The 14,037-nt window shown below is 52.9% G+C and overlaps 1 protein-coding gene across 1 annotated transcript; it reads right to left on the bottom strand.

Moving 5' to 3' along the window:
* Nucleotides 1-1,329: 1,329 nt before the first annotated feature.
* Nucleotides 1,330-2,918, bottom strand: NPW (neuropeptide W). Its single transcript, XM_030229809.2, has 2 exons — nt 2,520-2,918; nt 1,330-1,365 (listed from the first exon to the last, which is right to left on the bottom strand). Exons 1-2 carry the CDS (start codon nt 2,916-2,918, stop codon nt 1,330-1,332), a joined length of 435 nt encoding a protein of 144 aa, XP_030085669.1.
* Nucleotides 2,919-14,037: the final 11,119 nt, after the last annotated feature.

Below are 14,037 nucleotides of genomic sequence, written 5' to 3'. Positions count from 1 at the left end.
CCCTCCTGTTCAAAGCAGAGCTTTACCTGTTCTGCCTCATTTTATCCCATCTTTTCCTGGAAGAAGTGGCTTCATGGCCACTCCAGGGGCTGCTGGCTCCTGCCAAGGATGGATTCAAGTGCAGCAATTGTGTCTCATCAGGCCCATCCCAGCACCGCACCATCGAAAGGCAGGAGTTGGAAAATTATGGGAGGGGGGGGAAGGAGAGGGGACATGGAGGAGAAACTGGTGGGGAAACAACTGTGAGAGAAAAATCCTTCATGGGTTACAGCTCCCAAAATCCTCCCTGAGAGCCCGTGAGGGGTGACAGAGCCCCGGGGTGAGGGGAGCATGGCAGGGAGAGCTTGGCCTGGCCTGGCTCCCCTGACAAGCCCCAGAAGGAGATTTTCCTTCCAGACCCCAACCAGAGGCAACACAAACCTTGGCAGGAGCAGGAGGTTCATCTAAAAGAGGTGGAAATGTTTGTTTCTGTCAAATTTCGTACAAAATCCGCTGGCAGGCTAAAGCTCAGCAGTGCCAGACTCAGGCCCCACACTTCAGTTTTCCCTAAATCCCAGATCCCACCCGCTCCAACACCCCTTCCCCACGTGCTCCTGCCCAGCCCTGAGGCTTCTCCGTGTTTTAACAGGGATTGACATTTATTTCCATCAATGGGAATATATAGAAATTAAACCCTGAGACACAAGCAGAGCAGTGAGGGCTCGCAGAGCTTTTGTACAGCGCAGTTGAGGAAATATCCGAAATTTTGTCATCTGAGTTGGCACTTGGCCTGGCAGTGACTCCCCAACAGGCAGTAAAAGAGATTTACTGTAAAACTGCAGAAAAAATTGTGTCAAGGAGTTAAATCATGTCAGAAAAATCTGGGAGTGACCCAGCTGCTGACGTGTCTGCCCCGTGCAGAGCTGGACCAGGTTTTGCTCTCAAAAAATCCCCACCAAGACCCTGCAACAGCACCAGGAAGCCAAAGTTTCCTTTGATCACATCTCATTTTAATGAGGGCAGGTTCTGAGGAAGCGAACAGTACATGTTTCTATCAGATTGCAAACAAGCCAGTACAGAAATGTAAAAAAAATAAACAAAAATAAATATCTCCCCTGTTTCTTTCTCCCCGAGTTCATAGCGCAGGGCTGGCCTGGAAACAAGATGGATTTACCGCTAGGCAGCGGCTGTGAGAAATCAGAGTTTTGGGATGTCAGTGTCTGTGTGGTTTCAGAGAGGTCAGAGGACCCGCAGATCACCGAGGAGACCCTTCCCTGCCAGCCAGGTGAGCAGGTCCCACCTGGGGCAGCCAGTGCTCCTCTGGCACAGGAAGCATCTCCACCACGCCTGTCAGCGGCTCAGAGCCAGGTCTTCGAGAGGGAAGAGCTGGAAGGAGAAAAGGGATTGGATTATTTTGGAGTATCCAGCTCCAGCACCACCTACCCTCCCACGTGGGACCCCGTTTCAGTGTTTAAACCACAGCTCCATTCACAAGTTTCATTAAATCTCCTCCTCCACAGGCTCAGATCTGACCTGCAGATTCTCTTTCTGCCACCGTGCATGCAGATAAACCCCACTCAGATAAACCCCACACAGACCCGAATTCCAGGCTTGGACCTGCCCACAGGGTTCCCAGTGGGAATTTGGCTGGGAAATCAGAAGGATGCAAGGGTGTATCCAGGTCAGAGCCTGCAGTGCCCAGGACAGCACAACGTATCCAGGGCTGGGCTGACCTGTCTGGGCTTTCCCAAAATGATTCTTATCCCAGATTTCCTCCAAAAGAATGAAGTGGGGGAGGAATACAGCTACATGTTTCAGGGGCTGATCCAACAGCTAAAAGCCTCGGTGGATTTCAGCTGGATGTTGGCTCCAGCTTTACATAAGAGGAAAGAAATGTAAAGCCTGGAGCCGGCCCCGAGGCAGTCCCACGCAGCCTGACTGAGCCCCGAGGGGCAGGAAAGAGTCCTGAGAGGGGGAGGGCCATCCCGGCATCTCCAGGCTGCCAGCCCCATGGATACCCCATGGATATCCCATGGATAGCCCACGGATAGCCCAGGGACACCCCTCGGGCACGGGCAGCTCGGTCCCACAGGGTGTGGGTTTGTGATGCACCAAACGGGGGACACAGAAATCCTACAGTCCTGGAATGGCTTGGGTTGGAAGGGACCTTAAAGATCCTCCAATTCCTCCCCCTGCATGGGCAGGATGATTTCCACTACACGAGGTTGCTCCAAGCCCTGTCCAACCTGATCTTGGACGCTTCATCCAGATCTTTTTCTGCCCTGAAAAGTGCAGCCCCTACAAACACGCACTTACCTGGTGACGCCCCTCCAAGGTTCCCCGAACCCCAATTTCCTGATGAAACCCCTGCAAGGCTCCACCGTGCCCATGACCTGGTGACCCCCCAGCACCCCGGATGCCGCGGAGCAACCGCAGGACTCCACATCCCGCGGGTGGATCGCGCCCCTCGGGCATCCCGGAGCACCGCGGACCGACCGCTCCCCCCGGATCCCCCCGGATCCCGTCGGGCCGCTCGTTACCTGAGGCTGGCGGGGCCCGGGCGGGGGCCGGGCGGGGGCCGGGCGGGGGCCGCCCCAGCCCCAGCCCCGCCGGAGCAGGCGCTGCAGGAGGCGCCCGGGGCCGGGCGGCGGCGGGGCCGGGGCGGCGGCCGGGGGGCTCTCCCCGGCGGGGCGGCCCGGGGCCGGGGGACTGTCCCCGGCGGGGCTCCCGGGGTGCCGGGGGGGCTCGGCCGGCAACTCCCGCCGCCAGAGGTAGGGAGAGCGGCGGACCCCCATCAGCAGCCCCGAGGCGCGACCCACCGTGTGGTACCGGGGGCTGGCGACGTGCTTGTACCAGGCGCCCGCCGGGGCGGCCGGCAGCATCAGCCCCAGCAGCACCAGGGCCCCCCAGGCGCCCCCCGATAGCTGTCCCCTCGCCATGGCGCGGGGCACGGTGCGGGCGGGCTGCGGGCAGGGCTGTGCCCGGCCCCGGGCACCCCAGCGACGGCTGCCCCGCGCCCGCGCCCCGCCGGTTTATAGCGCCGTCGGGAGGGGCCCCGCGGCTCCGCCCCGGCAGCCCCCGGCCGCCCTCCCCCGTCAGCCTCCCCCCCCCCGGGATGCCGGCCCCCTCCCCACGGCCCCCAGCATCCTCTGAGCATCCCCGAGCGTCTCCCCGCAATCCGCACCCGTGAGCATTCCCCTTGTTGCCTTTAGCATCCTCCCCATGGCCCCGAGTATTCTCTGAGCATCCCCCTGAAACCCAGAGCAACCCGAGCGTCCGTGGGCATCCTCCCTGTAGCCTTCAGCATCGTCCCCATGGCCTCGAGCCTCCTCTGGGCATTGCCCCGCAGCCTGGAGCATCCCAAGCATCCGTGAGCATCCTCCGTGTTCCCTGCAGTGAAGTGCTCAGGACCATTTGCAATGGATTTGCCAGGCTGCTTGCCCTCCTCTTCTGCCACTCAGTTCGTAAATAGGATATCACCATCAATTCTGCCTTTGCAGTCAGCTGATTCCCCCCCTCAGATTCCATGATGAAACCAAGCAGGTCAAGTTTATGCTCATCAGAGAGCAATTTCAGTTCCTCTTGTTTATTAGGGAAGTTCTTTATATGCTGAACTAGGACTAAATAATTTCTGGGGTTTTTTCAGGCCACACAGAGATTAATTTTAATCTCAGCATTTTAGAATTATGGAATGGTTTGCTTTGGAAAGGACCTTAAAGCCCACCCAATTCCACTCCCTGCCCTGGGCAAGGACACCTTCCACTAACCCAGGGTGCTCCAAACCCCGTCCAACCTGGCTTGGACACTTCCAGAGATGAGGCAGCCACAGCTGCTCTGGGCAAAGGTTGGAATTTCTCCCTGTGGATTTCATTTTAACATGGTCCAAAGGAATCCCATCCAGGCTGCTTCCCATCATCAGGATCCCCCAGTTCTTCACCATCCAGCCTCCTCTTCTCCCACCCAACAAGCACAAGTTCCCAATGGAAATTTTTCTATCAGCCCAGCCTGCAGTTGTTGGTGTTCTGTGCCCCTCCACTGTGGGGATGATTTTCCAGGCTCACACTGGGGACAGAACCATGCTGGGAACCCCTCAGAGTGTGGGATCTCAGCCAAGCAACATCCTGCTCCTGTAGGAGCCAGCCCCTTGGCCTGGCAGGGATCAGGGCATGCAGGGATGGGCAGTGTCAATGTGGAGCCTCTCGGTTTGCCTCTTCTGAGAAGGCTGGGAGTGACTGCAAATCCCAGTTGGCAGGAAGGTGATCCAGCCTTTCATGAGAGGATGCTGGAAGTTACGTCTGTGCAGAGCACAACTCCTTCCTGTAATGAACCAGAGCAGAGTCCAACTCAGCCAGGGCTCGAGTTCTTGGAAGCGCCCAGGTTTACAGTAAGGATGCGGCCGGCTCCCGTCTCACTAGGAGCCAATCCCTGCTGGATGGGCTATTTTTGTCACCCCTTGAGTGCTCTGGACATTAGAAGGCCTCAGCACTTTGCTGTTTGCTGGAGCCATTAATGAATGGCAGCGGTACAGCCCGGCTCACGGAGCAGCCCGGCGCATCCCCCGGTCACCTGGCACAGGACACGCACTGCCTCCAGGGCTCTATTCCCTCCAGCCAAAGCCATTACACTCCCTCCTCCCCACGAGGGAAGGATCAATTCAGAGGCACCTGATGCTCCTCTTGGCTTGTTCTGCACCTGCCCTGTGCCCAAACAAAGGCAGGTTTAGCAGCTCCTGTTTCACTGCAGCCGTACTCCAACGTGGGCTCAGCCTTCCCAGCCGGGAACAGAAGATTTTCTCATTCCCAGGGATCTGCCTGAAGTGTCTTTTCTGTGTGTTTTTGGTGTGACTTGGGTAACTTGTCACCCTGATAAACTCTCCATGAACTGAACTCTTTCCTCCCGGGAATGATCCCTGCTGACAGCTCTGTCCGCAAGGTGCTGCAACCCTTGGGATGCAGCACAGCTCCGGATCTCCAGCAGAGTGCACGTTTCCTCTCCCAAGTATTTTTAAATATCTTTCCAACGAAACAGCTGATAAGCAATTTGTCTTCTATTTATATTCTAAGTAAGTAAAGATAATTTTAGGATTCTTCTTCTCCTCGCAGAAGCCGATGCTCCGCAAATACCGTAGCACGTCAGCGGGCACATGGCACCGTGCTGCTCCGGGGTGGGCTTATGCCAGGAACTCCCCCAGAGGAGCAAAATCCTGCTTATTTTTGGGAGATAAAAAACTTTTGAGCAAGTTCTGGTTCCTATGGAAGTCTTGTACAGACTCACAGGAATACGAGATAACAGCCTCTCGGGTCATTTCCATAGCTGCAGGTGTTTATCAACCCCAGGCAGGGTCCAGCTGACCCCAAGCCCTTTTGAAACCCCCATTTTTATGATTTTATTTAAACCCTCAGATTTTGCCTCCAGCATCACATTTCCCAACCACACAGACACAGCTCCCAGTGCTGGGGTTCATCCCAGTGCTCGGATGAACCATAATGATGTCACTCCACATTGGCTGAGGGGAAGGGGAATGGGATCATCATTGAATCACAGAATCCTGGAATGGTTTGAGCTGGGAGTGACCCTAAAGCCCATCCAGTCCTACCCCCTGCTGTGGGCAGGGACACTTTCCACTATCCTGGGTTGCTCCAAGCCCTGCCCAACCTGACCTTGAACACTTCCAGGGATGAGGCAGCCACTGCTTCTCTGAGGAACCTAACCATAGGGATTTACCACACGGCTCTGCTGCTGACAGGATTTAAGGTTTTCTTCTTTAGTTTTGGAACAAAGTCACTCTTTTTGTAAGTGGAAGGCTCTGCTGCAACTCCCATCCTGCTGGATGCTCAGGTTCTCCGGAGGGTACCTCCAATTTCTGCACTGCACCCACCATCTCCACCACAGCTCCAGAGCATGAACTGGGGTTTCTGGAAAACATCCAGAGGGACCCCACGGCTGAGGGGAGAGAGGGGTGAGCAACTGGAGGCAGCACATCTTCACCCCTGCAGTAAACCCAGCCAAGCTCTCTGAAGAGCCTCTCCACCCGATTTCATTCCTGCTGCGCTCTCACCTCCCACCACACACATTACTGCAGCCACTCAGGATTTGTGGCTTTGGAGAATGAGCTAAATGAATTTGATGTCCCAGAAAGAGGCACTTGAAAGCGAAACCGGTGGGGTTTAATGACAGCATTTTCCACATTTTTATGATAATAACTCTGGTGTTTATTGGAAGGTTAGCAACTCAGCCGAGCAGGAAAACAAAGCAATTGGAGAGGCCAGCCCTGCCGTGGGGCCTCTGCACTCTTGGGCATTAATGCCTGTTCAATTCATGACATTTTTGGGCCATTTGGGCTCTCTAGCATGTCCCTGTGAGAGTATGAGAGGATGGAGGTGACATCACTTGGGATGAAGAGGAACAGAGCCTGCCCTCCTGCACTCTGCAAACTCATCCCACTCTGATAATTGGGATCATCCTGTTCTTCAGGCTGGGAAACTGAGGCACAGAGCATTCAGCACATTGCAAAAGACCACCCAAGGAATGGAAGTTTGGCCCTAGCACCCTGGAGTCTCATGCTCTGGGGCCTTCAGCTGGCCACTGCCCAGCTCTGCCTTCCTGTGCAGGTTGGCCTGGGAGAGATGGACACAAATCAGCCATAAGCAGCTTCCCCACTGGAGGCACAAAACTGAAATTGGAGGTTGGAGAAGGGATGAGTTTTGCTGCCCATGCCATACCAGGCAGTGCCAGGCAGTGCCCAAGGTGGAGCACAGCCACTGCTGCTGTGAGGAGGCGATTTCCAGACCAGGTTGGAAGCTCAGCAGCTGAGTGAGCTGGGACTGCAGGTCCCACTCCAAAATGTGACATTTTTGTCACATTTGTGTGAACACCCTGCTGCCCAGGTCACTGCTCCAGTTCCTCACTGCTCCATCTCTGCCCAGACACCAAATTCCTGCACTTCCCCTCCTTTCCCAGATTCACATCCCTGCTGCCTCCTGCATCACTTCAACCTGGGAGGGAGCAAAGTCTTGATGGCAAGAAAAAGACATTCCCACACACGTGGCTCAGTAAATCCTGATGTTTTCCAACACCCATCCCACTGCTGAGCTCCTGGGCAATCAGAGCAGTGTTTGTGTGGGGCTGGGATGAGGCACTCAGCCAGCGGGACCCAAACAGCCCCAGTCCCTCAGGTGCTGTGGTGGCAGCACACCAGAAAGCCCCAGCAATAACAACCTTTGCCATTTTCTCGCTTCTCAAGGGTGTCCTTGTGTAAGAAACTCGGATCACAGAGCAATTCCTGCCCCCGGTGATTCAGAACGTGATTAAATGCTATTTGTCTGTTCCTCTGAAATAAAGGAGCTGCAGTTGCTACAAACAAATTACGGTTTCAAGCTGTGAGGTAAAACACACCTTGACTCCTGAGAAAGCTGCTGCAGGCTTTGGTGGCTCTGAAGAGAAAGAGGAAACAACAAGGGGTGTTTCCTAGTGTTGCAGATCTTGCTAAAGTGCACTAAATTAATTATTTGACTCCTAAGAAGCAACTTATTCCCCACTATTTTTAGCCTCATGCACTATTTTAAGAGGTTTTGTCTTCAGGGTCCAGTCACGTGGAAGTTAAACAGAAGGCAGTGAAGTCTCCAAAGGATAATAAACTATCTCAAATTACTTTGCTAATGGAACAAAGAGTACTGTAAATGTCAGACAGGATAGAACAAGAGCAGGAGAAACCTTTACACGAAACAATGGATCCATTAGCACAAAGGTAAGAAAAAAACCCCACTGACTTGTGAGACTTGTGCAGAGCTTCACGGAGCTGCTGCTCCAAGCCAAGGGAATTTGTTACCTCACCTGGATTGTGTGCTGAGTTCACACCACAATCACCCACACTCTCAAGGCATCGATCCTTTAGGATTTCAAAGCCCTTTACAGACAACAGCTAAGCCCCAGGTGAGTCAGTGGAATTATTTCTGCTTCAAACCCAGGTACAGAGGGGGAATCACTGAATCACTGATGGGAGACCAAAACCAAACAGAGGTCCAGACTCACCAAACCCACCGAGGGGTCCTCACCTCCAGCTTAATGAAGTTGTCCATCATCCTGCAAGCTGCAGGAGTGACCCTTTACTCCTAGGGTGACTCATCAGCTAGAGAGCCCAGCTCTGTTGGGGCCTCTTGGGTGAGAGGATGGACTGTGAGACATCATCACCCACCCTGCCCTGTATTTTGCCTCTTCTGCATTGGCAGAAGATCAAAAGTCTTCAAACGCATCAAGAGCTGCAGCAGCAGCATCACAGAGTGGCTTGGGTGTGACATAACACCACCAAGGAGCCATGAGAAATTTCCCACCATGTGGGATGACAGTGCTGCCTCAGGAAAGCAGTAAAGATGAAAACTCTGAGAAGCAGGGAAAAGAGCAGGGAGAAAATATGCCATGGGCTGCTGCCTGAAATGTGAGCAGATCCTCAGCCCCCTCCAGTCCACGAGTCAGGCTTTCTCCTGGAAGTAATTCCCAACCCCACCAGGGAGTTAATACCCAGATGTGTGAAGTGCAGAGTTCATTTGGCTCTGCCCTGCAGAGTTGCTGTGAGAAGGAAGAGTTGGGAGATGAATCTTTCATTTGACAGTCCTGAGATCTCCTAACCAAAGCCCACACAACTCCCAAGAGCTCTCCTGTTCTCCTGAAATGTAATTAGCTGAGGCTCTCCAGCGCACACGTGTGAGATGGCTGGAGGACTCAGCTCGGAGGGGTGTAGATGAGAATAAATCTGCCTTCAGGCAAATCTGCACAGGTTAAGGTTGGAAAAGTCCTCTAAGATCCCTGTGTCCAACCATCAGCCCACCCTCTCCTCGTTCACCCCTAACCTGTGTCCCCAAGTGCCACATCCACACATTTACTGAGCAGTGCAGGGATGGACACTCCACCCCTGCCCTGGGCAGCCTCTGCCAGGGTGTGACAACCTTTTTTCCATGAAGAAATTTTCCCTAATATCCAACCTGAACCTCCCCTGGTGCAACTTTGGGCCTGGAGAGCCAGGACAAGGGAATAGCTTCCCATTGCCAGAGGGCTGGGTTAGATGGGATTTTGGGAAGGAACTCTTGACTCACAGCGTGGGGAGGGTGCCCAGAGAAGCTGTGGCTGCCCCATGATCCCTGGCAGAGTCTGAGGCCAGGTTGGATTGTGCTTGGAGCACCCTGGGACAGTGGAAAGTGTTGGGATTGAACAGGATGGGGTTTAAGGTCCCTTCCACCCCAAACCATTCCAGGATTCCATGCAACAAGGTACCTGTGGGAAGCCGCTGCTCAGGGGTTGGCTGAGACTTATTTTCCTTAAAACAGAATGCTGAGAAAATCATCACTTTTAGCAGAAACTTTATCAAATGAAGACAAATTTCCCTGTTCTGCACTGAGAGCCTTGGCTGCAAATGAGCCGTGTCGGCACCAAGCTGGGAGTGGGAAATTAATCCAAGGCTTAACCTTTGGTTCTACACTTGGACAGGATCTCAGAGCTGAACAATAAATATCGGGTCTGGGGCTCTGCTGAGTGCAGTGGGCTTGTTGTGCTCATCTCCAGACTGATCAATTATTCCAAAGTGTATTTATTGCTGATGAAATGACTGGAGAAGGGCCTTTTCCTGCAGTTGTTATGGGATATTTAGTGAGTAAACATGGAAATCAACTATCCCAAGTGTCAATATTAACCCTTTTTCTTGGGAAGGAAAGATTCCCTGCCAGCCAACAGACAGAGCTAAGCACCAACTAAGATATTTAGAACCCAGTTAATTCTATAAAATTTTATTTCTTTATGTTTTGGGGTCACACTCAGTGCTAAGATCCAGTTTTCATTTGCAATCACCAGAGAAATAAACCAGCATCTTTAAATCATCAGCAAAGAATGATTCAATCCCTTCAAACAGGCTTATAAAAACCTCTCTGCACCACAAAATAAATTAATCTCAACACATGACTCACAGGCACCAGCAGGATGGCTCTCCAGAAGGGTGAGGAGCTGGAAACAGGATTTGGTGAAGTTTGAAGGTTTCAATGTTGGCTTTTTAAAAATTCTTTGTGCTGCTTGCTAATGGTAGGAATGCCAGGAGAGTGGGAATATCTTGTGTGATGATGTCAAAATGGAACAGAGAGGGGTTTTTTTTGGCATTTTACAGCTGTGGAAAGATGTGTCCAACTTCTGGAAAAGCCATGGTAGCAGCAGAGCTGTGTTAGCAGGATATGGAATCATGGAATCACAGAATCACTGAGCTTGGAACAGCGCTCCAATACCACTGAGTCCAGCCACGCTCCCAGCACCGCCAAGGTCATCACAAACTCGTGTCCCCAAGTGCCACACCCAACGCTACCCTGGGCTGGACAGCCCTTTCCACGAAGGAATTCTCCCAGTATCCAGCCTGAAGGTTCCCTGGTGCAGCCTGAGGCCGTGGTGCCATGGAAGGGCTGCTCCAAGCTGCTTCCTCCCGTGCTGTGGAGGAAGAGCGAGAGGCAGCAGGTAAGGACACCCAACTCTGGCAATGGCAACGTGCCACAGGCTGGGACCTGGGCTGGGATGGGTCATCCCATGGTGGATGTAGAGGTCAGGGATGGATCTGGCCTCCAGCCTGTGCTGGAAGGAACACAGATGATCTTTAAGGTTCCTTCCAGCCCAGGCCATTCTATGATGTCCTTACGTGGGTTTTGTTCCAAAAGAACTCCCTGGATCCGAGAACTGAGGATGGGATCTGACCTAGCAGGAGCTGTCAGTGCTGGGGGAAGTTCACCTGCACCATGAAGGGACACAGAATCTTCAGTGGTTTCCCCCCAGCTGCTGATTATAACAAATATCATCCCAAAAGCAGAAATGCCCCAGCTGAGGAGCTGCTGCCTGCCTGGTGAACAGCAGGACCAGGAACACCACACGCTACTGGGAGAAAACCACACTGCTGTGGACACACTGTGCAGGATCAGGTCCTTGGTGCTCCGGGGCTGGTGGGAAGTGATGTCACCAACTCTGAAATGTCCCAGCTCCTGCTGAGTGTCCGTGTCCCATCGTCCTGCCAGTGAGTAATGTCCCTTTCCATCCCAGCTGCTCAGGTGTGTTTATGATCCCGAGCCATGGTGTCACTCCCCAGCCAAGTGACACTCAGGACAGCACATCACCGCCAGCAGCCTCCAGCTCATTTCATGCTAATTGCTCTCCAAAATTGGGTGATGCAGTTGGGGCACAAAAACATTTTCAACAGTGTCATTAATTCGGGGAACATTTCCTGGAGTAATTACAGCCAGCATCACCAGTCATTCCTAATTATTCCATGAAGCCCCACCCAAACACACTTCAGGCTTGATTAGCGAGACGTGTGTTATCCCACTCCACGCTGGAGAGGGATAAATGGGGCTCTCTAGGAGAAAATAAATATTACCTGTTGTACCCAATGATCCAAATCGTGCAAATCCTTCATTATCTGCTCCCAAACCCTTAACAAAGCTATCACTTAATTTATTTGATGGCACAGATGTCATTAACCGAGGCTGGTGAACATCATGGGATGTTTTAATGATCTGTTTGATGAGTTGCTTTGTCCTGAAATGATTGTTTATGGCTCACAGAAAACGAAGAGCAACTTTTCACTCAAATGACAAGGAATTTGGGGAAAAGAAAGGAACCATAGAGGTGCTAATCAGAACTTCCAGGAAGACCCTAGGAATTCAGTAGGAATTGTATCATGAACTGGAGTGACAGGACAAGGGGGAATGGCTTCCCGCTGCCAGAGGGCATGGATGGATGGGATACGGGGAAGGAATTCCTGGCTGTGAGGGTGGTGAAGGGGCTGGGATGGAATGCCCAGAGAAGCTGAGGCTGCCCCTGGATCCCTGGGAGGATCCAGGGCCAGGCTGGACAGGGCTTAAAACACCCAGGGACAGTGGAAGGTGTCCCTGCCATGGCAGGGGTGGCACTGGGTGGGCTTTGAGGTTCCTCCCAACCCAAACCATTCCAAGATTTTATGACTCAGTGATCCTCCGCCGGTCACTTAGCAGGGATACGTGAGGAAAAAGAGGTGGGAGACAGCAAACTTTGAAAAACTTCCTGTGTCTTCCTCCGTGCTACCGCCAAACAAGCTTTTATCCTTTTATTTCCTCCTTTTTTCCTTTTTCCCCACTTCCAGAGGAACATGGCTGCTGTTGAAGCATTTTTCCCTGCTCCTGGAGCACCCTCTCCTGTCCAAGCAGCCGCAGTTTCCATCTGTGTGCCTGGGAACAGAGAGGATTGAGCTGCGGGCTGGGCTGTGAGGGGACACAGGGACACACCTGCCCGAACCCTCTGCCGCAGGTGTGAAAAATCCGTATTTTAGGATTGGCTTTTCGCAAATATTAAAAGGAATATTATATATGTTATGTTAGAAAGATATGCTGTATTAATTTCCTTAAGTCGTGATGTTAAATATAGTTTTAGGTTATAAGATAATGTTAAAATAGAAACTATGCTATGTAAGATACTTTTGTTAAAGAGAGGACTAACTACGAGATAGCAGCCACAGGACACTTAAATCTTTCAGAGAAAATTAATTTATTTCTCCATTATCAGAAACTTCTTCCCACCTCACTCAACCCCAAAGGATTCAGAGGAAGAAGTTGACACTGACCAGACCGAATCCTTTGTTTGAATGGAATTTATGCATCATATATGATGTGTATGAATATGCTACAGGCTATTGCCTTTAAGGGTTAATCTTCTATTAACATCTGTCCTTTTTTGGGCTTACTTTGCCCAGAAAGAGGTATCCAGAATGTCCTTAACTCTTTGTTTCTATTGTCTCATATTGTCCCAATTCTAATTGTCCAACTTTTTATTACTCTAACTCTATTACTATTTTTATAACCATTTTATTACTATTCAACTTTTAAAATTCTAAAACCAAGTGATTGGCGTGTTTCACACCTGGGCTGCCTCTGCCCAGGGGAACCGTGTGGGACTCACCCCCTGCAGCAAAAAGAGGTTTATTCATGTTACACTGGGCTCGTTTGAGTTCCTTCTCTCGTGGATACCAAATCCCAGTGTCTGCAGTGTTCAAAGAACATTTTTAACACTTTTATTTCTCCAGTCACCCCCAGTTTACTTGGGAAAACGCACGGCTGGGTTATAAAATTTAAAATTAAATCAAGGGGCGGAGCTGGCGATCTGATGAATCCATGGAGGGTCTGTTGGCACCCCGGGGAGGCGCTGGATCTGGGAAAATCCCACATCCATCAGCAGCGATGGCAGTGGGCTGAGGGGCCCCGTGTCCCCACAGACTGAGGTGGCAGGAGCAGCCCCGGGTCCCTCATTGTCCCCACAGACTGAGGTGGCAGGAGCAGTCCCGGGTCCCTCATGTCCCCACAGACTGAGGTGGCAGGAGCGGCCCCGGGTCCCTCATGTCCCCACAGACTGAGCTGGCAGGAGCGGTCCCGGGTCCCTCATGTCCCCACAGACTGAGGTGGCAGGAGCGGCCCTGGGTCCCTCATGTCCCCACAGACTGAGGTGGCAGGAGCAGTCTCGGGTCCCTCACGTCCCCACAGACTGAGGTGGCAGGAGCGGCCCCGGGTCCCTCACGTCCCCACAGACTGAGGTGGCAGGAGCAATCCCGGGTCCCTCACGTCGCCACAGACTGAGGTGGCAGGAGCAGTCCCGGGTCCCTCATGTCCCCACAGACTGAGGTGGCAGGAGCGGCCCCGGGTCCCTCATGTCCCCACAGACTGAGGTGCCAGGAGCGGCCCTGGGTCCTTCATGTCCCCACAGACTGAGGTGGCAGGAGCAGTCTCGGGTCCCTCACGTCCCCACAGACTGAGGTGGCAGGAGCAATCCCGGGTCCCTCACGTCGCCACAGACTGAGGTGGCAGCAGCAGTCCCGGGTCCCTCATGTCCCCACAGACTGAGGTGGCAGGAGCAGCCCTGGATCCCCCATGTCCCCACAGACTGAGGTGCAAAGTCTGAGGTCCTCATGTCCCCACAGCCAGGAAGGACCTGGGGACCCCAAACGTGTCCGGGACCGCCGAGCACGCCCGGGCTCCTCCTCCCCCTCAGAGCCACCACAGAGAGGGAGCGAGAGCG

Source organism: Serinus canaria, chromosome 14 (genome assembly GCF_022539315.1).
Source record: "Serinus canaria isolate serCan28SL12 chromosome 14, serCan2020, whole genome shotgun sequence".
NCBI lineage: Eukaryota > Metazoa > Chordata > Aves > Passeriformes > Fringillidae > Serinus > Serinus canaria.
This window is presented reverse-complemented; position numbering and strand designations above follow the sequence as displayed.

Excerpts from the sequence above, each read along its gene's own strand:
- NPW (XM_030229809.2), bottom strand. The coding sequence starts at position 2,918 with ATGGCGAGGGGACAGCTATCGGGGGGCGCCTGGGGGGCCCTGGTGCTG. Across the intron at positions 1,366-2,519 it reads CCGGGCCCCGCCAGCCTCAG|CTCTTCCCTCTCGAAGACCT; the intron begins GTAACGAGCGGC and ends TTCTCCTTCCAG.